Here is a 22,643-nt window from a genome sequence, read left to right on the forward strand (position 1 = left end):
AATACCATATTCTTTGCATTTTCTATGGCTCCAGTCCAAAATAATACCTTTTGTTTGTTTCTCATTTTCCTTAAATGCTTTTTCGTTATACTGTTCTAATTCCTTAACTAGTTGTTGGGCCAAACCCAGCATGATGGTCTCACGTACATTTTCATTGTAAAGAACAATGTGTCAGGTATAGGAGAACTCTTAGGACAGTGCTCTTTATGAATCATATTTAAAACCAAACATTATATGTGAAATCTTTAGCTTTTAATAGCTTTTCTTGTTAACTCTGAACTCGAGCAATGCACAAAACTAGTTTCTTCTGAAATCTTTATTTTTTTTCTCCAGCACATTCATCATACTACCAAAAATTTCAGACTTTCAAGCTGCCATAATCTAAAGCAAAATAAGAAAACATTTAGGCATGTAAGTCCAGGATTTAATCATGAGCTTATTCAGACCCTTGAATATGTGTTATACCTTCACACAAAGAAGTATTCAAATTTTCACATTCACAAGAAGGCTGTTTGAGTTATTATGATTTAAATAAGGTCAAATATTAGTGAAGATGAGTTTGGAAAAGGAACAGGTGTTTCTGCTTGCATGCTTCTTCAAGCTGCTTTGTTAGAGGTGCCACTAGGTACCCATTTTGAGAATTTAGATATTGATGAATTAAAGTGCTTCTCAGAGAGAGGGTATTTTCTTTGTATGAGTAGTGTGTTTGAACATGGTTATCTACAGCTGTAAATGTGAAGTTGAACCCTAGATATATTTAACCCGTAATGTACACCAATCAAACAGGTTGTAGACATACACCACAAAACAAAGACTGAGAAAATGAACTGCTTTGATTAGCCCTTGTTGAATTTTTAGCAGTTCTTTGGGTCAATAATTGCTTACAAAGTTCACCTTTTACCTGTTCAGGGTCTAAGTCATTGAAACCAGGACAAAATTAATCTTAATGTCAAAACTGAGTTTGTTCAGTATTTGCTTTTCCCGTAAGTTTTACCAATAATTTCTGTCTTAAAAATGTGGCAACTGGCTGTGGTTTTGTAACTATGTAAAACATACTATTTTAGTTTCACGCACAGAACTTCACAGACTGCAGAAACAGTATGACTTTCTGCAGAACGGAGAATTTCTCAAGGCCGTATACTTAGGACATTACTTCTTGCATTCCCCGTAATTGTATAAATGCATCAAGAAATGGTCTCCCCCATTTCAAAGCACAGAATGGCAGAGTTATAACTATGAGATAACCTTTGCAGGAAAGATTATTGAGCCTAATTTTAAACTTGGTTGTGAAGACCACAAGTTCAGTAATATTTATTGGACCTTAATACTAAGTAAGCCACACCACCAATGCTAAAGATACATCTTGCATTCCTTATAAAACCCTCTTTCAGCCATATGCTGAAATCTGTGGACATGATGTTCATTTTCTTGCCAGGGGAGTTTTAATTCAGATGTGTGTCCAGTGTGTGACCCATCTAAATGCTGTAGGCAACGTAGACCACAGCAGAAGGGAAGGTGAGATAAACCCTTTAAATGTTTGAGGGGCTACCATCTGACGTTCTTCTGTTAGCCGGAGAACTTCCAGTGTTTTTCAAATCTGTGGTATAGGAAACCGGTGTTGTAAGTATAAACTGAAAGAAAGAGAAACATGGAATTTTTTCCATCTACCATGCCTTTTAAGCTGAAAAATATTCTAGCTGGCATACGTAGATACTATAGTTGTAGAGCAAGTAATAAAAAAACCCAAACAGATAAAATAAATATGAAAGTAACATCTAGGAAATATACTACATACATCGACAATCAGGAAGTCCAGCCAGCACCAGGCATTAGTAAAGTAAGTTTGATAGCCATAGGCCACCCACTTCAGCAGCATTTCCAGAATGAAGATGTAAGTGAAGACCTTGTCAGCATATTCCAGCATGGTCTTGATAGTTTTACGCTGTTCAATATATATGTCTTCAAAAGCCTATGAGTAAGAACATTCAAAGATATTTGTTATTCCCTTTTGTTATGGCACATACTTCAAGATTTAACAGGGAAAAAAAAAAAGAATAAGCAACAAAGGAAAGAATCTTTCTTCAAGGAAATGCATGGGAGCATCACTTTTATCTAATGCTTCCTTTTCTGCTGACACACTATATACCTGGTTTTTGTCCTATGGAACTACATTTTCCAGGTCATAGGAGGAAGAAGCAAACCACTCAGCTGATCAGAGATTTTTATTTAGTAAGTTATTGCTGATGGTGAATTATTCTTCTCAGATTATTTTCAGTACTCACTAACAGCATAGATACAGCAGAGTGCTAGATTCTGCAGAGTACTGTGCCTGAACTGAATTCTGTTGGGATCATCTGGTTGGTATGTAGGTAGATGTATTTTCAAAATCCAGGACCATAACTTTCAGGACAATAACAAAACTTTCAGGACAATAACAGTACAATGACCTTTTGTTTTTAAATCCTGTTGTTTTAAGTCCATTTTTTAAAATGTTAAGTTATAAATCATAAAACAAGTTCTTCCTTTTTTAAAAAAAGATATTTATCTAAATCAAATATTTGCTTTACTGTATTATTCACATTTTATCAGATATATAAAATTTCTGAGACCCTTGCAATGTTATTTCCACTTTTTATATGTTTTCACTTTTAGTCATTTGAAAAAAAATGCTTTTAAATTTTAATTATGCCACTATTTCTTATGGAGAACAATTGACTTTATCAGATTGAAAGAACTGGAATGATCCATTAGCTTGCAAAGATTTGCAGGGTCTTGCATCTCCAGAGGCTTGGGCTAATCCCTGGTCTCTGAAGCATTTTCACAAAATAAACGTTCTCTGGATGACACACACCTTAGGCTCACAAGTGTGAAATGCAAACACCGTGGGATCTCATCTCAAAACTTCCTCTAAATACAGTGACAGAAAATCAGCTTTATCAGATCCCTTACCAGTACTTTCCCCTCACTTAAATTCTTGTCACTAAAGGTTTTCTCCACTTGGTAGCAAGAACCAAAATTCAATAGTGTGGATGTGAGAAAACTAAGTTAAAACAATATTTGAAAAGCCAACTTTTAAGGCGTTTTCTGACAACATTGTGACATCTTGTTCATGTTTTACTTACCAGAGCTCCGCTACTGAGGAGAATCATAAAGACAATGAAAGTCTCGAACCAGTTGTGTTCAACGATTCTGAAGCAGGTTTTTCTAAGGTTCCACCACTGCTTTCCTCTCCCTTCTTCTATACTTACTTGACAGCACTTGAACCTTCGTACACAGCCTTTAAAGCAGTGTATGTTTTTTGGGGGGGGGAGGGGAAGAGATTTTGTTAAAATAAGTTATGCATTCTGTTAATGATACATTGCTGCCTTTCTAAAAGCTGTGCTATTTAGTAAATTCTCAATCGGTTTTTACCTAGATTACCTCTTTTTTTCTCTAAATCAAAAAAAAATAATAATATTGAGACAGTTGGCATTTACAATTAAATGAACAAGTGCGAAAAAAAGTATTTCTTATTCATCAAGCACTAAATACTCAATACAGCCCCCACAAAAAGATAAAAGTCCAGGGAACATGAAGCCAAACTACAAAATACAAATAGGAGTAAAAATACACAAACTCATCCAAATGTGTAGTAGGTTTACATAGTAAGATAGGGGCAAGCATTATTAAATCGTACATTTTTTTTTGTTTGAGATCCTAAATTCATACGATGTTACATTTATTGTATAAAAAAATCTAAGCCTCCTATCTGTGTTCTGAACTTTTCAGCTAACTTCTCTCCCTTAATTTAAGCTTTTCTGATTTAACTGCGCACTTGATTTTGTTTCTTCTTTCATTTAAGTAGAAGAATACTTTGCCAAATCCAAGTCTGTTACAGTACTACTTGTTACTAGTTCACTCTGTTATCACATCCAGAAATAACTCAACTCTAGCACTGACAGTGGCATTTATTGTCCAAACTCTAAATCTAACTTCTACTTACAAATATCAAAAATGGCATTTCTATGTTTACATTTCTGCTTTAAAACTATTCATTTTCCCACTTCCCTCACGTGCACACATCCGTGTTTCACACAGGGAAGTGTCTTTGCAAATAAAATTTGTGACCAGAGTCTTGTTTTACTGAGTTGTGTAAAAGGGCCAATAGAAGGAAGCATGAAAGATGAATGACTCCACCAGTGGAGACTGTTCTTGCCCCAGCTGGCACACAAAAGCTCTTCCTTCTCTTTTTGCCAATTTGTAGAAGGTTCATTTAGCAGTTTGCACATTTACTACTCAACAGCTGTTTCAGTAATGTATATATAAAGAAATTTGATAGATATCTATGAAGAATGGTATAAAATAATGTGTAATTTTAGTATCTAAGAGGCTGTAACTACACTCAGTGCTGTAGTTCACATTATAATAAAAATTGCAGCAATGTATTTTTTTATTTTTAAAATGAGGATAAATTCTGATAAAGTGTTTTCTTAATTGTTTGTCTGATATATAGTATAATTGCGGTATCAATATCCATATAGTAAATTACGGTGTAAAAGTACTATTGCTGATGATCATAGCTAAAACATTAACAAAAGAGTAATTCAACACATAAATACTAATACTTTGTTCAACTAGATTATTATCCCATATTTCATGAATAAGTATTATTAGGTTCCAAACACCTTCTGTGAAGCAGGCCTCTGGCTCCTGAGCTTCTTCAGGTTCAGCTTCCGGTTGCTCTTCTGCAGGAAGACCAATATCAACTGTGCTACCTTCGGATGAACTAGACGAATTCAACTTCTGTAAAGGAAAAAAAGACACATCACAAACGCACAGTAAATATTTTAAGGCAAATATTTGTTGTTTTCAGAATACGTAAATAATTCTGCCATGTTTTTGAATTTTCTAGTATTCAATATCAGTAAATTTCTGATAAACATTTGTGACATTTGTACAGTCTTTGGTTTTCCTTCTGCATTCTATGGATCCATTACATAGAAGGTGTTATCAGCGACAGATCAGGCTTTAAACAAAATTTTGCTTTAAACTGAAAAATACGAATGATAATGCCAAGTCTGAAGAGATCTATTTCCACAGCTTGCCATACTGCCAGTGATCTGTTGACCTACATAGAAATAACAAAGCTTAAATATATATGTCGGAATCTGTAGCATCTACTGAAAAGCAGGTAAGAACCTAAATATAACTGTATAAATGAGGTGGGAGAGCTCAGAGGAATGAGCAAAAAAGCACAGATCAGCAGAGAAGGCTGTATTTTAGAATTCAGCAAGTCCAGGTTAAAATTGCTGAAAGCCTGGCTCAGAATGAAGCAGGACCTCATGCAATAAGGCTGAGGGAGCTTAAGGATGGGCCATAAGACATCAGATTGTGGCTTTGTTCTGGTTTGAGCTAAACAGAACCAATTCTGTTCACTGACTTTTGCTTTCCAGCTCAGTCTCTTCTAAGAGGCTGCCCTTTCTGAAGTCAGCAGCATGTTTTTGCAGACAGTGTGTGCCACTAGCAGTGGTAACACCTGATGTTACAGTCACTGCCTGGGATTGGTGAGGCCACTGCTGGCTCCTGTGTGCCACGCTGGGGGTGCTGGGAAGTAAGAGGGGTCACAAGGAAGTAAAAGGCTGCACCTCTGGGGAGTAATAGGCAGGGCAGGTGACCAACAGGAGTATTCCATTCCATATACATCATATTCAGTATAAAACTGAGGGATCCTGAGGGTTTGGGTGTCTTTTTTCTTCCTCTTCAATGGCCGGTGTCCAGGGCTCCGTCCAATCCTGAGTTCCCGAATGCAGGTCCCTGTATCCAGCTCCTGCTGCTGCTCAGCCTGGGGCTGCCCCAGTGCCTCCTGCTCTGCAGCACCAGTGGGATTGCTCTGGGAGGGCAGTCGGGTTCAATATCCCATTTGTATATATTTGTATATAGCTCTTTATTTTTACTATTTCCTTATTAGTTCTTTTTTTTTATCGTTTTATTAAAGCTGTTTTAGTTTTCTTCTCTAATCTATAACCCTCTCCGCCTCATTCCCTTTTCCTTCCCTTTTGGGAAGGGAGAGGGGGATTAGAGAGTGTCTGCCAGCATTTAGTGGCCAGCCCAGCCCTAACTTGAAACAGTTTTATAACCTAATCAATTTTCAGTTACATGATGAGCATAAAGGGAGGGAAATGGAAGGTGGAAATGAGATTTTTAAAAACTGAATGCACACAAACTAATCCTCATCCTAAAAATTCTGAAAATGTTGTAACATGCAGCTGGTTGGTAACATGTTAAAGATTGGATAAAAATGTTGAAGCAAAACATTTAAGGATGAAGAGGTAAACAAAATAATGGAATAAATGCAATACATATTCATCAGTGCTAGGCTGCAGTAGGCTTTGTGATACTGAGGACAAAAAAATAATCACAGAATCATAGAATGTGCTGGGCAGGAAGGGACCTTTAAAGGTCATCTAGTCACCATGCCCTGCGGTGAGCAGGGACATCTTTAACTAGATCAGGTTACTCAGAGCAATGAATGCCTCCAGGGATGGAGCCTCCACCACCTCTCTGGGCAACCTGTGCCAGTGTTTCACCACCTTCATTGTGAAGAACGTTCTTCTAAGATCTAATCTAGATCTACCCTGCTATAGTTTAAAACCATTGCCTCTTGTCCTGTCACTGCACACTCTTGTCAACAGTCTCTCCCCAGCTTTCCTGCGGCCCCTTTCACGTTCTGGAAGGCCACTCTAAGGTCTCCCTGGATCCTTCTCTTCTCCCCAAACCCTAACAACAGAACTCTTATTAAAGCAGTAGCCAGTCTGTTTTGCAGTAACAATTCCAGGACTCGTTGATATTGAGTTCCATGGCACTTAATGAAATTTGTAATATTCTAAGTAGCAGTTCATAGTTAATTACATCTTGTGGTGACTCTAGAGATTAGAAGAGCAATGTTTCAACTTTATCAGGAAAATGGGCTGATGTATCCAGTTTCAGGCTCTGTCATTATTTGTCACAAGAGTCAATTTATAGAAGTTTTTTTTCCAAAGTACATTACAGAGTTGCCTCTCTGATATTTTCACAAAAATACTGTATAGTTCTAGTAATCCCATTTTCACAAATCATCCCTCGCAGTACTATTTACCACTTTTCGAAATAATTCTGAAAATACTTTTCAAAACTTCTCCAAAGCTTTCTCACTTTCTTTTATGATTTTTTTTCATTTCTTTATTTTCTTCTAGGAAACAAATTTTCCCTAATATTCTTGTAAGCTACTTTTTTGCACACTAAAATTATGTTCTTTGAAATTAACAGTGTCATTTAGAATTTTAAGATGGTTGCTTTGTTCCTTTGCTAAGGGAGGAAATAGTACCCAATCAGCTAAAAAGGATCCTGGCTAGCACTATAACACTCCAGGAATGGTGCTGAAAAAACTCAATATAGAATGTCTTAGGTTGGAAGGGATCTTAGAGATCATCTAATCCACCCCCCCTGCCATAGTCTGAAGCCTTTTGGTGACCTCTGGCCTGAGATGTAGAGAATCCACACAGGCTTTTCCAAGAGGGCTCTCATTGAAAACTCAGTTTATTCAAAGGCTCTGCTGTTCTGGTATTTATTTTTCATGGTCCCAGTGTACTGACAGTCAACAAAAAACCAGGAGCTGGACTCAAATTTAAACCAGCACTGCTGGATGGGTTTTCCACAGAAAAGTACATAGAGAGCTGCTCTTTCATAAGCTTCTGGAGGAAGCGAGAAATGTTGTAGTACTTTCTCAATGGGATAAAGGTAACCCCAGTCCTATAGGATGGTCCCATTGTACTGACAGTCAGCAAAAACACCAGGAGCTGGACTCAAATTTAAACCAGCACTGCTGGATGGGTTTTCCACAGAAAAGTACATAGAGAGCTGCTCTTTCATAAGCTTCTGGAGGAAGCGAGAAATGTTGTAGTACTTTCTCAATGGGATAAAGGTAACCCCAGTCCTATAGGTAGCAGCACATTTACAGAGAGATTTCCTAAACTGGATCTGCTCCCCACAGGTCAATCATGAACCAGCTTGTGTCACTCCATTTGACCGCGTTATGGGTTGGAAGACTGGACTGCACTGGCCAGCGCTAAGGTAGTTGTGGGGACAGCGGATGACTGGTCATTCTTTTTTCTCCAATGGATCCTTGTTTAAATGTTGATTTATTTAGAAATTGTTCCTGCTTGGGCAAGTTCATAATGTGCTCAGTTAAATTCTTAAAACCTCAGTTGTTGGCAGCTGTTAAGAAGCTTGAGTCAAAGCCAAATTATAAGACACTTTGGCTAATATTTGACAGGAAAAGAAATATTAATGCTTCAGACATTAATTAGGAAATGGAAACAACGGCCATGGGGAGGAGCTGTCTTGTACAGGTCTCTTTTCTCAGGGGAGGATCCCAAGATTGCACTTAGCTTAACATTGGGTTTTTGCTGTGAACACTGGAGGGCTTATGCGCACTGAAGTGAGGACAGCACAACATTCACCCGGCCTAAAATTAGGTGTCTGAAGTACTGTTAGCAATACAACAGTGGTGAGGGAAGATGAGCTATCCCACAAAGAAACTGGACTGCTACCAAAATGGAAACTACATAGTGTAAGGGTGAGGTTCCTCAAGTTAGAAAATTGATTTTGTTACATATCTGGAAAAAAATAATCTTCAGATCTGACTAAATGTCAGCGAACTAAGTCACTGAGGGTATAGTTGATTTTCAAATTACATTATCAAATCAATTTAAATTATTTTGTTAAAATAGCCACAGAAAAAGTCATGTAAAGCAACAGTTATAGGCTTAATATTTTTTTTAAAAAATACAGTTCTTACCAAGACACTATATCCAGTCTGCTTTGGCATTGTCTTAGCAACATGAGATACTTTTGTCTAACAGTTTTAGAATCTAGAAGAATTCTAGTGTCTAAAGGAAATACATAAACTCTCTCTGTGCTTTCTGGTTTTTTACTTGCTCACATAAAAATCCCATAGAGGGGGACTTTGTGAGTGTCAGAGAGAAGATAAATGAAGCTCACTGAGGGTGGCAAACAAAAGTTTCTGCTGGAATAAGGCTGCATCTAAGGCACGGCCCTGCTCTACCAGTTTTTGTAACCACCATATGAACCATAAACAGTTCTTATGGATTAGTTTGGTCTCCTGTTACCTGGCCTCTTTCCTCCTCTTGGAGACTGTAATATTTAACCCTTTCTCACGCTTTTGTTCATCAAGAATTAAACCCACTCAGTTAAGCCCATGTACAAAAAAGTGTCAAAATAAGAACTGATCAAGAATTGAATACACTGGATTATGCTGAAAGAAAAAAAAAGAAAAACACTCAGAAGATCAGAGAGAAATGCACAAAATATCTAAATACCTCTTTGCTTTCTTCCAGGTCTGATTCACTACTAAATTCCTCCGTGTTTAAATTTTCAAAGTCGGATTCACCCACAGCAATGGGCACTGTCACTGTGAGGCTTGGGTTGTTTATGAATGACATGTAATCACTTTCATCAATTATGTATTTTTCCACGCTGCTGCCTGTGCCTATGCCACTAGTTGTTCCATTCGCGTCTTTAATATAATCATGGTCCTTGCTTAGTTCCACGGTCGTATGGTTAGAAATACAGCTATTTTTGTTGTTCAAATCTTCAAGTGGTTTGATTTCATCTAAAGCTTTTTGTTTTTTAACAAAGGCTTTTTGGATGAATTCACGTGCTTTTCTTTTCACATAATCTATGCCCTTCTGCATTCTTGCTACAGCAATTTGCAGATTATTCATTTCATTGTCATCATCTGTTACAGCAAGATTGTCAGCACTAAATGAGCTCAAGAGCAAGGCCAAAAATAGGTTCAGTACCTGCAGAAAGATAAAAAAAGGACATCCTAGACTTTATCTCAACAAAAAACCCATTCATTTTATTAAGAACAGTCATATCAGTGACACTGAAAACTGAAACCCCAAAAATTCACCGTAACCAAAGAAAAGTACCCTCAAAACTTATCTTCTCCTTAAAAAACTGAGCTTTTGAAATTTTGTTTACTTCCTGTTCACTATTAAAAAATATTCCTGCATCTGATTAATACCTGTAAATATGTCTCTAAATCTGCACAGTATATAAAAAATTTTGGTGCCAAATCTTATAATCTAAAAATGGAGTTAACAGATTTGCTATTCAGCATCATTAAAAAGTTTAATTTACTCCATCACACAGCAGAAATTTGATTATTTAGGTGATTAATCATACAGGATAAATAATAAAAATAATTCACAGTAAATAGTTTACAAAGAGCCCATAAACTAAAATTATTTGAAGCACAAAATATTTACAAAGAGCCACAAAGTGCTCACTCTAACATTCTCAGGTTTTCGATATTGCAGAATACTTTGTTCTCAATCCAAAAAAACTCTTAAGCTTGACTTTAAGGATTGCTTGAAACCTCATGCCTAAGTGCTTTGCTGAAGCGGAGCCAGAGCACTTAGTTTAGTTCAGGACTGAGCCCACTCTATTGCCAAATAATTTTTGCTAACACTTTGGTTACGTACCACTAGGTTTCCAATCACCATGACCATCATGAAGACAGTAAGGCACATGGCTTGGCCAGCAACCTGCATGCAGTCCCACATCGTTTCTATCCATTCCCCACACAGCACTCGGAAGACGATCAAAAAAGAATGGAAAAAGTCTTGCATGTGCCAGCGTGGAAGTTCACAGTCACTTGCAATTTTGCAGACACATTCCTTGTAGTTTTTCCCAAACAGCTGCATCCCAACCACAGCGAAAATGAACACAATGATGGCCAGCACCAGGGTCAGATTCCCCAGAGCTCCCACTGAGTTGCCAATAATTTTTATCAGCATGTTTAGAGTTGGCCAAGATTTTGCCAATTTGAAAACTCTCAACTGGAAGAAAAGAAAAATATTGTTAGGACAATCAGCAAGAAAGATACAAAGATATTTTAAAGTTATTTTGTGGAGGGACATTACTGCAAAATATATCCTGAGTATGACTGTTTGAAGGGTATCCTCTTGTCTAAAAGCATGAAGATGGAAGGTTCAGGCAACAAAATTTTGTGAAGTTAGAGCCTGATAACCTCAAAACATAGTTTTTACTGAAGGCCAGAGATGCTAGTGGTCATATTAAATGGAATTTAATATCTCTAGGGTTCTTCTGTTAAAATCGTCTGGGCCACTTTTCTACTGGAATTTGTAGAGCAGACCACTTGCTGTGATGTCAAACACAGCACGATACATCTAGTCAATATCTTTCTGCATAGATGGATGATTGAAGTGTGTATATACAATAAATACATTGACAATATGCCCAGGGCACCCAGTGCTATCTATTTGCCTGGATCTCTATCAATTCCCATTGAAGACAGTAAGATACCACAGGTAATGAGGATTTGTACTAATCAAAGAGACGTCAGGATCAGTATCATGGCAAACATAAAGCAATTATTTAAAGAAAAAAATATGTCATTTTAATGCAGCCTTATTGAAAAATCAGTGTAACTGATATATGTATTTACCAATCTGAACGATCGAAGAACTGAGAGTCCTTCCACATCTGCAAGACCAAGCTCAACCAAGCTAAGGGTTACAATAAAACCATCAAAAATATTCCAGCCTTCCTGGAAATAATAGTAAGGATCCATTGCAATTATCTTGAGAAACATTTCTGCTGTGAAGATTCCAGTGAAGACCTGAATTCAAAATGCAGTTTATTATTTCATTGCAAAGTATAATATTACAGATTTAGCTGTTGTCTTGGTTTTTACTTCAAGCTACGTATTTGCAGTGTCTTACCCCAAACTGATACTTCAAAACAGTTCACTGTGCTGTAGTGATTTAGTATGCCCACCTTCCCTCAGCAAGTGACATACAAATCAAGTAATGTTTTTCAAATAAATAAATTTTGTACTAAACAAATCACATAAACTTCTGTTTTATAACATTTATAATCTAATTTCATCTCTATCAGGATATGGACTTTCTCATGTACTGTACAAGCGATGTCCCAAATTTGATTTTCACAACATAAACCAGAATGCTTTCCAAGAAATTACACGGCATAACATCTTTCTTTGTATACTAATTACAATATACAGCAGCATGAATGAGGCCAAATCTATGACTCCAGAGGGGCAGCTCCTTTGCTGGTATAACCTGTCACAATCCCCTTCAGTTCAAGAGAGAGAATGATTATGGGGATCAGCTGAGATACAGAAATTTGCTGAAGCTGAGGAACTTTGACCTGAGTGTTGCCAGTAAGTTCAGTGAAGTTGATTGGCTCAATCACTTTGATGTCAGGAATGCAAGAGCACTCAAGAATGCATTTTAAATGCTAGATTACTAGCAACAATATATCATCATGGGATGCTACACTGAATGAAATAGGAATTGTATTTAGGAGCCACCAAGGTGGGGACCCAGAGTAGCTTGGAGAGAAGTCTTAGAAGAATTTTCTGTAGAACAGGAATGTACTAAAGCTGCCATTGAAGGCTGCCTTAGCCCCAGTCTGAAAGGCTTTCTTGTTTGGTTTTGATAACCCATTTTCGAGCAAGCTGAACAGAAAATGGGACAGCAAAAGAGAATAATTTAACTGGGATAATCAGGAGATGGAGGAGTCTGTCTTGCTCTGCCTAGGAACACCAGTGCTTAAGATAGATTTTATTACAGTTTTTAAATACCTTCCAGATACAAACACAGGAGAGGGAGAGGTTACTCTTTTTTTTAAGCTACAGAATTGGATTCACCGAGGAAAAGGCTAGACTGAATAAATACAGTTTGAAATGCTGACTTAGGTTCCTAACCATCAGGACACTGAGGTTCTCAAGGAACTTTAAAGTGGAACTTCTGGAGCAGGCAAACCCTGAGAGCCTCTATTGCAGAAGGGGTTTGTGTCACACAGCCTAATACTGGAAGAGCTTGGTGCTCATGGCCACGTTCTCTCATGCTCACTTTGTAGTCAGATGTACACCAAGACTGACATGGCATTTTCTTGGTTGAAAAGCAAACCTCTAAAATGCTACAATACAAAATTTTACATTTTATTAGGAAACTCCGATTCAGAGTTTCCCATATTCTAAGTAGATGAAAACTAGATATGCCATTTACCTATTAATTCTCCCTTCTAAATCCTGTAGTTATTTACATGATCTGAGATATCTTTTTCCTCATTATAAAACAAGTATTAATAAAAATCCTGTTATGAGAAAGCAATTCTTAACATAAAAGACAAAGTAGGACTGCAGCTGCAGGTACTTCTATGTGATCAAGCTTGTCAGTTCAAAAGCATCAGAGCTCCTGAATTCTTTAATAATTTATCTTTTTGAAGTAGAAGGGAGAAAATATGGTTGACAACATGAGAAAAAGATATCTTACTAATTATATGATAAGTATGAAAATTATAAGAGGAAAAAGTACTGCAGGACATTTTTCATAATTTTATGTGAAGCATATAAGGAAAACAATCCACATATCCATGAGAGAAGTCTTTACTAGAAGAAAATTCTAGAAATGTTTTTAAATGGCTCTTTTACCTCCTGTAAAATTGTGCTCAGGAAACAGAGCAATAAAAACACATTCATAATTTAAATATTTGTATTCTATTGATTGCAAAAGTAGCATTGTATTTGCATAATGTCTTTTTCATGGAAGTAATTCATTTGCTGGTTTAGTAGTTAGACAAATCAAGTTTTCTTCAGGATGGACTTAATGTAGCACTGGTGCCATTTTTTAAATTTTCAATTTGGCTTTGCAGAATACTGCAATGTATTGATTTTACAGTATCTTAAGTTACATGAGCCAAGGTTGAAAGTGAAATTTCCAAAAATGCTCTCATAGTTATATCTGGAGGCAAATATATGTCCAGTAAATTGATTTTCTAAAGAGTGAAAAAAAAACCCCAAAATGTTAAAACTCCTTCTTTCAGTTATTTCAGACATAATTCCTTCCAAGTCATAAACATAGAAGCACAACAAACTTACCAGATTTCCAACTGAAAGTACATTATTGAATTCTTCGGTCATTGGATAATGTTCCATAGCCATAAAGAGCGTATTTAAAACAATGCAAATCGTAATAGCCAGGTCAACAAATGGGTCCATTACCACTAAGTTGACGATATGTTTTACTTTTAGCCAATGTGGACTGCAGTCCCAGATTAAGAAAATATTTGCAAATTTATACCAACATGGTGGGCATTTCTGTCTTGATTCTTCGAGTTCTGCAGGAAATGGAAGTTCATACAAGTAACTATGTCATTGCTGTAACACTCCTCAACCCTATGTGAATTATACTTGTCACGTTGTCAATCTGTACTGATACCAGTTAAGGTCCTATAAGCCCTTTTTTACAGAACTGGCAACTAAGCCAGCACCATGCAGCCCCTCACTGAGTGTGAGCCACAAATCCATGACCACGGGATTAAGAGTCCTATGTTCTACTGACAAGGGCTTTTCAAGAAAGTCTTAAAAAATTGCTATCACATGCATTTCTTTTGTTCCAAGTGTATCTATCAAGCACAATTTCATGGCATTCCAATCACTATGCTGATCAGTATTAATTTATGCATCAATTTGTATTATGTATTTATTTGTTCCTTGGTTACGCTTTTATTTTTAAATTTGTGGTGCCTGGGTAAAAATATTTCTATATAATTTTCATTCCTAGTTCAAGAAAAAAACATTTTTATCACCTAGAATAACATTTCTATAAAGAGCAACCCAATAAATATAGCTGTTAAAAATACATACATAACAACGTCTGCATAAATTTGAAAAATGGTGAGTGCCTTTTTTGTGTCTAATAATGTATTTTTAATTACTATGCATAAGCATCCACTCAGTTATGACCACCGAACATAACTCTAGTCCTGATGACCACATGAGGTAGATGGTGGCAAAACAATTAGGTAGAAATGCTTACTTACATAGTAAGTTTAATGCTTGCTGATGTAATAACCCAACTGAATAAAGAGCTTTGAATTTACTTTTTAAATATGTTTCAGTTTGTGGGATGTTATCTGTTAATTAAGCTATTTATAATCGGTTTTAAGTTACACTCCAATTTTCACAAGTCTGTTGGAAACAGATACTGCATATTAAGCATATTAACCTTCCACGGTGTTTGTGAGGATGCTGGCAATACTCATGGCTCAGCTGGATCTTCCAGGAAGTCCATAGAAACATGAAAAGAGCCTGATATTCTCTTCCTCATTTCTGGTTCTGTAGTGGTGCCCTATGTCAAGAACAGTAACAGGTGAGATCATGTTGGAGAAATAAGAAAAGCAAATACTATACAGAACCCTGTTATTAATAACTTAGCGTGGATACGTGCTTCGTGCACTTCAGTTCTAATGATGTCAGACTTTTATTACTTTTTAGCATCTTTAAAATAATTTAGAAAAGGTATGAGACTATAGTTACCTGCCGTCCAAGACTGAGGGATAGCTTTACTTAACTTTTGCGTTTCTTTCCTTCAAGCTATGAAAAATGTTTCTAAAAAAATGGAAAAGGATTGAGTTCAAAGTATTGTATAAAATGTTTGCAAATTTTCCTTTTTTCCTCGCTCCTGCTGACAGAATATTCTGTGTTTTGTAACACAATACTCTTTTCCCCTAGGCAAACTGTAGCAAGTAAGAAAAGTCTGACTTCCTCATGCTTCCTCATGCTAGAATTTTTTTAGTAATGTGAGTAGACAACTTTGAACTAAGCAAGAAATATTTTGAGACATCTTCTCTTACCTTGTATATGGTAAGAGAATGGCAGCAATACGTGTTGCGCGTATATTTGCGCTGACATTTGTATTTTTTGAAGTATACATTGAAATGCAATCTTCCAATGAACTATTTTTTTCATCTACACTGCAGAACTCCACCAACAAAGGATGGAAAATATATGTGATTGAGAAATAAATTATTATAATATTGACAACTTCCTTACATTTTTATTGAGGCTGATAAGGAAGAATGTTATCAAAACTATTAATGCTAATTTTGGTAATGTTGTAACAGCAGTATCATACTGAATGCAGTTACAAGATAACATTTTTGTATACTGCTTTCAGGTGTATAGTAACTATGATGATTTTGCACACCATAGCCAGATAGACCTTTAGATCAGCAAAAGTAAAGTATAGCACAGTAATCAGTAAAGCATAGTGATTTTATGAATGTGTAAGTTAATATTTTATTACTTGGAAACTGCAAATTGCATTTGTTAGTTGTGAGAATATCTGTAAGTAAATGCTTAGCTTGCAAACCTATCTTAGTTGTTTTATTTATTAAAGATTTTACAAGATGCAGAAGCATTCACAGCTTGACCAACCAGGAAGCATTGCCAAGGATTCCATTCTGTAGAAAACACTGGCTGGTGCAGCAAGAAAAGGCCACGATGCCTAAGCTATTTAAAACTTTCTTACATTGTCATCAGTAGCTGGTTTATCTATTATCACCTCTGGCAGAAGCTGTCCAACAGGTGACGTAGGAACCGACGGTCCGCCAACCAGGGAAACCACGCCATTGCAATCCACGGTGCTGTGCATCTTCCCGTTCACTGGAAACACTGCCAGCATCCTGGATGACCTGCTGGCCTGACTAATGTTACTGTTGCGCCGTTCACCGTGTCTGCGCGGCACGAAGAGAGAATCTCTTCTGCTGTCATTGTCTTCAAAAGTGCTGTGCTCGTCATCGGCAAAGTCATTTTCTGATCCTACATCCTTTGCTCGACCTCTGAAGCTGAAAAGGCTTGTTCTGCTGTTGCGCCTTGGGGAAAACAGGGAGCCGCGAATGCTCAGCAAAGACTGTAGGAAACAAAATTTGTGATTATTAGCTGAAACATTCAAACTTAGCATTGCTATTAGGATAGCATAGGGTTTGGGTTTTCTCCTTAAATGAGAGAAATTATTTTCCCCAGAAGCCAAATGCTGCTGTGAATATTTGCATGCATTTCTTTATACATATATTTTTCAGACAGAAATGCCACTGCTCATGGATTCTTAAGACAAAACCAATTTTGAGCACTCTTTTCTCCTAGTACTGGAGTTGCCAAGTAAAGTTGTTGCACAATACCCATCAAGGGAAAAAGGAAGTCTATACATGCACATTCTTTCATGCATGCAGCATTCTGCACATCTTGAACCAACCTCCAAGTATCATTGAAGCAGGAGGAAAATATGAGGCTATCATAATGGAAAAATACTATAGCATTTTAATAAGCCTAGATAATATAAAATCATTCTAAAAAACCCACAGAATCAATCAGATAAACAATTTAAACAATCCTATTACAAGAATAGAGATACCAAGTTACATTTAATTCCCTAAGGTTTTTTTACAAGACAATCTAGCAGCTACAGCACTTTCTCTCAAGAACAATAATAAAAATTAATGAAAATTTCAGTGTTCTGTTTCTTTGGGCAGTAGCATCATATTACAGCACCAGAAAGACTAAAGTAGTTTTGTAACAGCCTACGATGCTTTAAATATAGGTTTCTACTAAAAATAACTATATGCCATACCTGATGTGGAGAAGAATACTTCTTTTCATATGTCAGTCTATTGCCTTCAATAGATAATCGGAAACCTTTCCTTCTGATGCTGTCTTCTGATTCAGACTTGTGAAACTCATCTTCATCTTTTTCCTCTCCTCCAGATTGTTCTTTCTGTTTTCTTTTCTTCCTTCTATTTCTCCTCTCTTTCGCACTCTTTGAGCTCAGTTTTGATGCTTCTGATGAACTTTCCGAGAGCCCTCCTGCTTCTCCCCCAGCGCTGGGGTCCCTGGACTCTGCAGATGCTGTTACTGCTGCTGCCGCCACCGCTGCCGCCTGCCATATTGCAAAATGGATTTGTGTCACTCAGCAAACCATGACATTATGTTTTCTTTAAAATTTATTTATACAGAATTTCTAGTCCAAACACCCTAGATCTTAACGCTTTCCAGAGGATAATCTCTCCTTAGTTTTGTTTAAAATTTCTATTACTCAGCTGACTCAAGATACGTGCTGGCCATAGCCTCCCGTCTTTCATGAGTAGTTTAGAAATGCAGAATTCAGACAGAACGTATGAATGACACTTGACTAAGAAAAACATAATGATTACTGTAGAGTTTTGAATATTTCTTCTTGATTATGGCTGCATTGTTCCCAGTGCAATGTCTTCAGTGCAGAATAGAAAAGCCCTGAGTTAACTCTGTTGCTCAAGGCCCAGCAGGATGCTTCATAACTCCAAATTCAGAAAGCAGAGTAAATCTCTCTAGTTAAATTACTTCCATACACTTCTGCATTACTACATCATAAACTATACCTGAGCTGCTTCTTGTTGCTTCTTCAATTGTTCCAGCATCTGCTGAAATTCTGCCTCCTTCTGCTCTGCTTCTTCCATGGTTGCTTGATTCTGTTCTTCATAGGCCATGGCAACCACAGCCAGGATCAAGTTGATCAGGTAGAAAGAGCCCAGAAAAATCACCAGAACAAAAAATATCATGTATGTCTTCCCAGCAGCACGTAGGGTCTGAAAATAAGAATACATTTATAAGCAAGAACAGGTTAACAAAAGTTCTAGTTCTCGTATTGTTAAAATTAAGATAAGAAAATTTATTTTAGACCTCTTGCATTATTAGTACAAACACATTTAATCTATTTTGCATTAAAAAATATTACCAATTGATAGAGGTTTTCCCAAAAGTCTTGAGTCATCAAGCGAAACAGTGACAAGAAAGCCCAGCTGAAGGTGTCAAAACTTGTGTAGCCGTAATTGGGGTTTCTACCAGCTTTCACGCATGTATATCCTTCCGGGCACTGCCTACAAAGACAAACTGGGTGTTACCTTATATAGTTATTTTAATACTACCACTTGCAATGTCCAAGTGAAGATTAGGATTAAAAAGAGTATTTTTTTCTTTTTTTTAATCAGACTAGAAATAACAGCAGTTGTGATTTTTAATAGAAAATTATTTTAAAGGACACTAAAAAAATTAAGCAGGAAGAGCACATAAAAATTAGTGTGAGAAGTTTAATCTAAGCTTCTAAAACATGATATAGCAAGTAATTTCTTTAAGTATTAATGCTGTAACATTAATGCCAATGCCAGTGTTTTCTATTGTCTAAGCCTGTTAGTGCACTCGTGTGCAGCTGGAACTGCAAAAACCCACGTGTTTTCCAGCTGCTGTGTCCGTTACTTCTCCTCCAGGCAGGAACTACACTAATAGCAAAATACTGATTCTTCCATGCAAAGACTAAGCTCATCTAACCAATCCAGTAAGCTCTCAGCAGCAACCCAAATCCTCGGTCCCGTGTAAAATCCTAGTATTTCTTATGTGAAAGAAGGTGGTCACTCAAAATCTAGCCCCCTCCAACTGCACATCTGAAGAACACAGAGGTATTTTTTACATGGTGCAATAATAGGATGGAATTTGGTCTTACCCAGCATCAGAACTATTTCCACATAGCAGAGCATCGTTCTGCCCTTCCAGAAAATAAAAATGACCTGTTTAGAAAAGAATTTTTAAAAATTATAAAATTCTGAATATGAACGTTTTCTTACAGCTCTGTGAAATAAATAGTCCAGCTCTAGACCTGTTAAGGTGATTTCAGATGCACTTTTAAACAAGCAGTATTATTTTTTCAGCATGACTGTAACTTTAGAGTAAATGACAATATGAATTGCAGTTAAGTACTGTCACTCACAGCAATTACTGTTAAAATGCCAAAATGTACAAAAAATCCTTTTCAGGTGCATTGGATGTAGATCAGATATATAAATTTCCCTTCAATTTGATCACTGAACTAAAAAATAATTTCGTAAATCACACTTTGTTAATTAAATTGCACAGTTATTCACTACAATAATTATGTGGTACCTGAAAAAAAAAATTCTGATAATTTCAACTTTTTGATCAGTATCACCAAGGGTTCCAGTTTATCACTTAAAAACTTTTGTCACAGTTATCTAATATATGATCATTGCAAAAAACCACCCAGCTGCCAATGGCTCTAATTGTTACAGATGTGCACACACTGCAGTAAGCTCGCTGACTGGTACGAAGACCCTGATGTACATCTAAATTTAACTCAGAGTTACTGCAGCAGTCACTAACTTGTGTAGGTAGGATTTTAGGAGTATATGATGAAATTAATTGATCACATCAGGAAAGGTAAAGTGGGTAAGTTCCACCAAATCACCCTGTAGCCAACCATCCCATAATCTGTATAGCAATCCCGTATATAAAGGATATTTTAGATGGTTTAAATTACAAAGTCATTGACCTCTCTGTTCTTAGAAGAATAAAGAGATGATGGACAAACTGTTGTGCTTATGAAGATTCCCTGTGACCCTAGTCCTTGAGAAGTGCTTTCCTTTTGCCCCTCAAAGCAGGTCCTACAGTTGCTAAATTCCTGATTTTTGAAGAATTATCACAGGAGGAGCTTCCTTCTGAAGTAACAATACCCCATTTGCTCACAGGCTTAGAGATCCAGATTATACCGGGTCAGACCACATAGCCCCGTATCCCATTTCTGACAGAGACCGAAAGCGGTGCCGGAGGATGTCTGTAAGGACAGGGATGGAATATGGTAGACATAGTGATATTGCCCTGAGCACCTCCCCAGCTTCCCATACTTCTGAAGCACAGCAGCTCCAAAGCTAAGGTGGAACCTTTTTTGCTTCTTTACAAGACTCAAACCCCATGCTGAATTTCTTTTCCATTGAAATGGCTTGTTGGATTCCTTAAAACTCTCTCTTTCGAAATGCCACCAGCACAGCTGAGTTTAAACTCCAGCAGGGTTACTCCAGAAGCTAATGAATTCCGAGTCTGAGGAGGTGTCACAAGCTACTGCCTCAGCACATTTTTCCTTGGGAGGGACATGGTAACCCCAGCCAGCTGCATCTCTTCATCCTCTGAGCAAAATCCACCATTTGGAAAAGTTGGGTTTTAAACTGTACGTAGAGCTTGTTCTGACACTGAGAAGGACTCGATTCCAGTGTCTAATGATGGACCCACATATATTATACGGCACAATCTTCTGTGCAGTTCGAAGCAGACAAGCCCACGTGTGGTGGCTGTCATTCTGGGCCAGTATGCATGGCAGAGCTGCACCGAGCTGAAACACGGCTTTAAAGTTAGCTGACATGATGCTGACCACAGCTGACCCTTATGAAGCAAATCTTATTCTGCATTATGTCAGCTAATCATGATTAAAACATGCTGGAACATAGCAGCTGGTTGGGAAGAATGCAAACCTGATGTGATACAGCTGACATGGAGCAGTCAGTCCTGATCAGTACTGCAGCTGCTGAGCTGAGCCACTGAAATAGGGTCTGTATTCCAGTTCTGCAGTTTGAACAAGATGTGCCCTGTAAGGATGCTGTACTTGCCAGCTCCGTGGGAAATAATACCCACTCAAGGCCTTCTCTGAATGCACTGGTACTACCACAACAAATGCCTGAAATATTATCATGATAGGAATATTTTTATAATGCAGACTGAGCAGTATGTGTCCCTAACTAGACGCAAAACTCTGAATTGTTTTTTACCAAGGGAAGGTGAAAAGTCTCCATGACACTCAAACTTACCTAGCAGTAAGTTTATCATGTTTGTTATCTTGGAAAAAGAAAAAGGGTAGGGAAGAGTGCTTGTCTCACTAATGCCAGGAGTGCTTACATAAAGCCTCTCTAAATAGTATTTCCAAAAATGAGCTGAGTGGCAAAATTAGGGCTTACATGCCTTTTTTGCATAGTATACACAACTACTGGCATAAAGAAAGTGACAGTTCCTGCAAAAGACAGTCTCTGAGCTCCAGGTAAGTCCCTTCTTATTGCCCTGTGAAGAAGTGGCTTTAAGAACCATTTCTGTATTCTGTCTGCCAACCTGCAAAAAGAGAGCAGGAAGCTGTGAGAAGATAATTTTTCTCTTTTGAAACTGCTGGGAAGCAGTAGCCTACTGGCTTCATAACAAGACTCATAACTTCATTATAAATTTCATAATACAAATGAAATCCTGTGTAAATATACCAAAGATTCAAGTAACTACTCAATAAAGTACTTTCTGTAACCAATTCAGCTTTGTTTTCAGGGGGCTTCAGGTCTTCTTTACATCAGATTAAATCAGAACTTAAGTTAAAGATTCTTTTTTAAAAACCCAGGAAACAAAGACTGACCTTGAAGTCTAGGTCCTCGTTAGGAGACTTTGCTTAGACTTTGTTATACGCTGTGTCATGGGATCTCCATGAATTCACATGTTCAAGTGAGTTTCACAAAAAAGACTGCATCTTGATTTAAGAATTTCAGATGAAAATCCATCATAGTCATTGATCAGCTGTGTGATCACAGTTAGAAGCTGTCTTCTATTCAAAATTTGTCTGGCTTTGACTTGCAGCTATTGAACCTGTTATATCTTTGCCTGCTAGATCAAAGATATGTCTATGATGAAATTCCTGTTCCCCACGAGGTTCTTCTCGACTGTGATCAAATCACCCCTTAAACCTTCCCTTTGATATGCTAAGTAGGCTGAGCTCCTGGTCTATCTTGGTATAAAGCATGTTTTCCAACCCTTTAATCGTTCTGCTTTTTTTCTGAACATCCTCCAATTTTTCAACATTCTAGCTAAATTGAACTTTATATAGTATTCCAGTAGCAACTGCAGTAGTGTGAAATACCAAAAT

The 22,643-nt window shown here is 37.2% G+C and overlaps 1 protein-coding gene across 1 annotated transcript in view; it reads right to left on the reverse strand.

The window, feature by feature from the left end:
- LOC104279063 (sodium channel protein type 1 subunit alpha-like) overlaps window positions 1–22,643 on the reverse strand; it is a 66,496-nt gene that overhangs the window by 26,026 nt on the left and 17,827 nt on the right. The window contains 14 exon segments of the mRNA XM_009876232.1: window positions 1,796–1,969; window positions 3,123–3,277; window positions 4,665–4,782; window positions 9,357–9,839; window positions 10,527–10,883; window positions 11,513–11,686; window positions 13,973–14,211; window positions 15,102–15,143; window positions 15,146–15,224; window positions 16,407–16,787; window positions 17,505–17,810; window positions 18,289–18,495; window positions 18,645–18,786; window positions 19,407–19,470. Coding sequence (XP_009874534.1) covers window positions 1,796–1,969; window positions 3,123–3,277; window positions 4,665–4,782; window positions 9,357–9,839; window positions 10,527–10,883; window positions 11,513–11,686; window positions 13,973–14,211; window positions 15,102–15,143; window positions 15,146–15,224; window positions 16,407–16,787; window positions 17,505–17,810; window positions 18,289–18,495; window positions 18,645–18,786; window positions 19,407–19,470 — 2,921 coding nt within the window.

Source organism: Apaloderma vittatum, unplaced genomic scaffold (assembly GCF_000703405.1).
Source record: "Apaloderma vittatum isolate BGI_N311 unplaced genomic scaffold, ASM70340v1 scaffold1579, whole genome shotgun sequence".
Classification (NCBI taxonomy): domain Eukaryota; kingdom Metazoa; phylum Chordata; class Aves; order Trogoniformes; family Trogonidae; genus Apaloderma; species Apaloderma vittatum.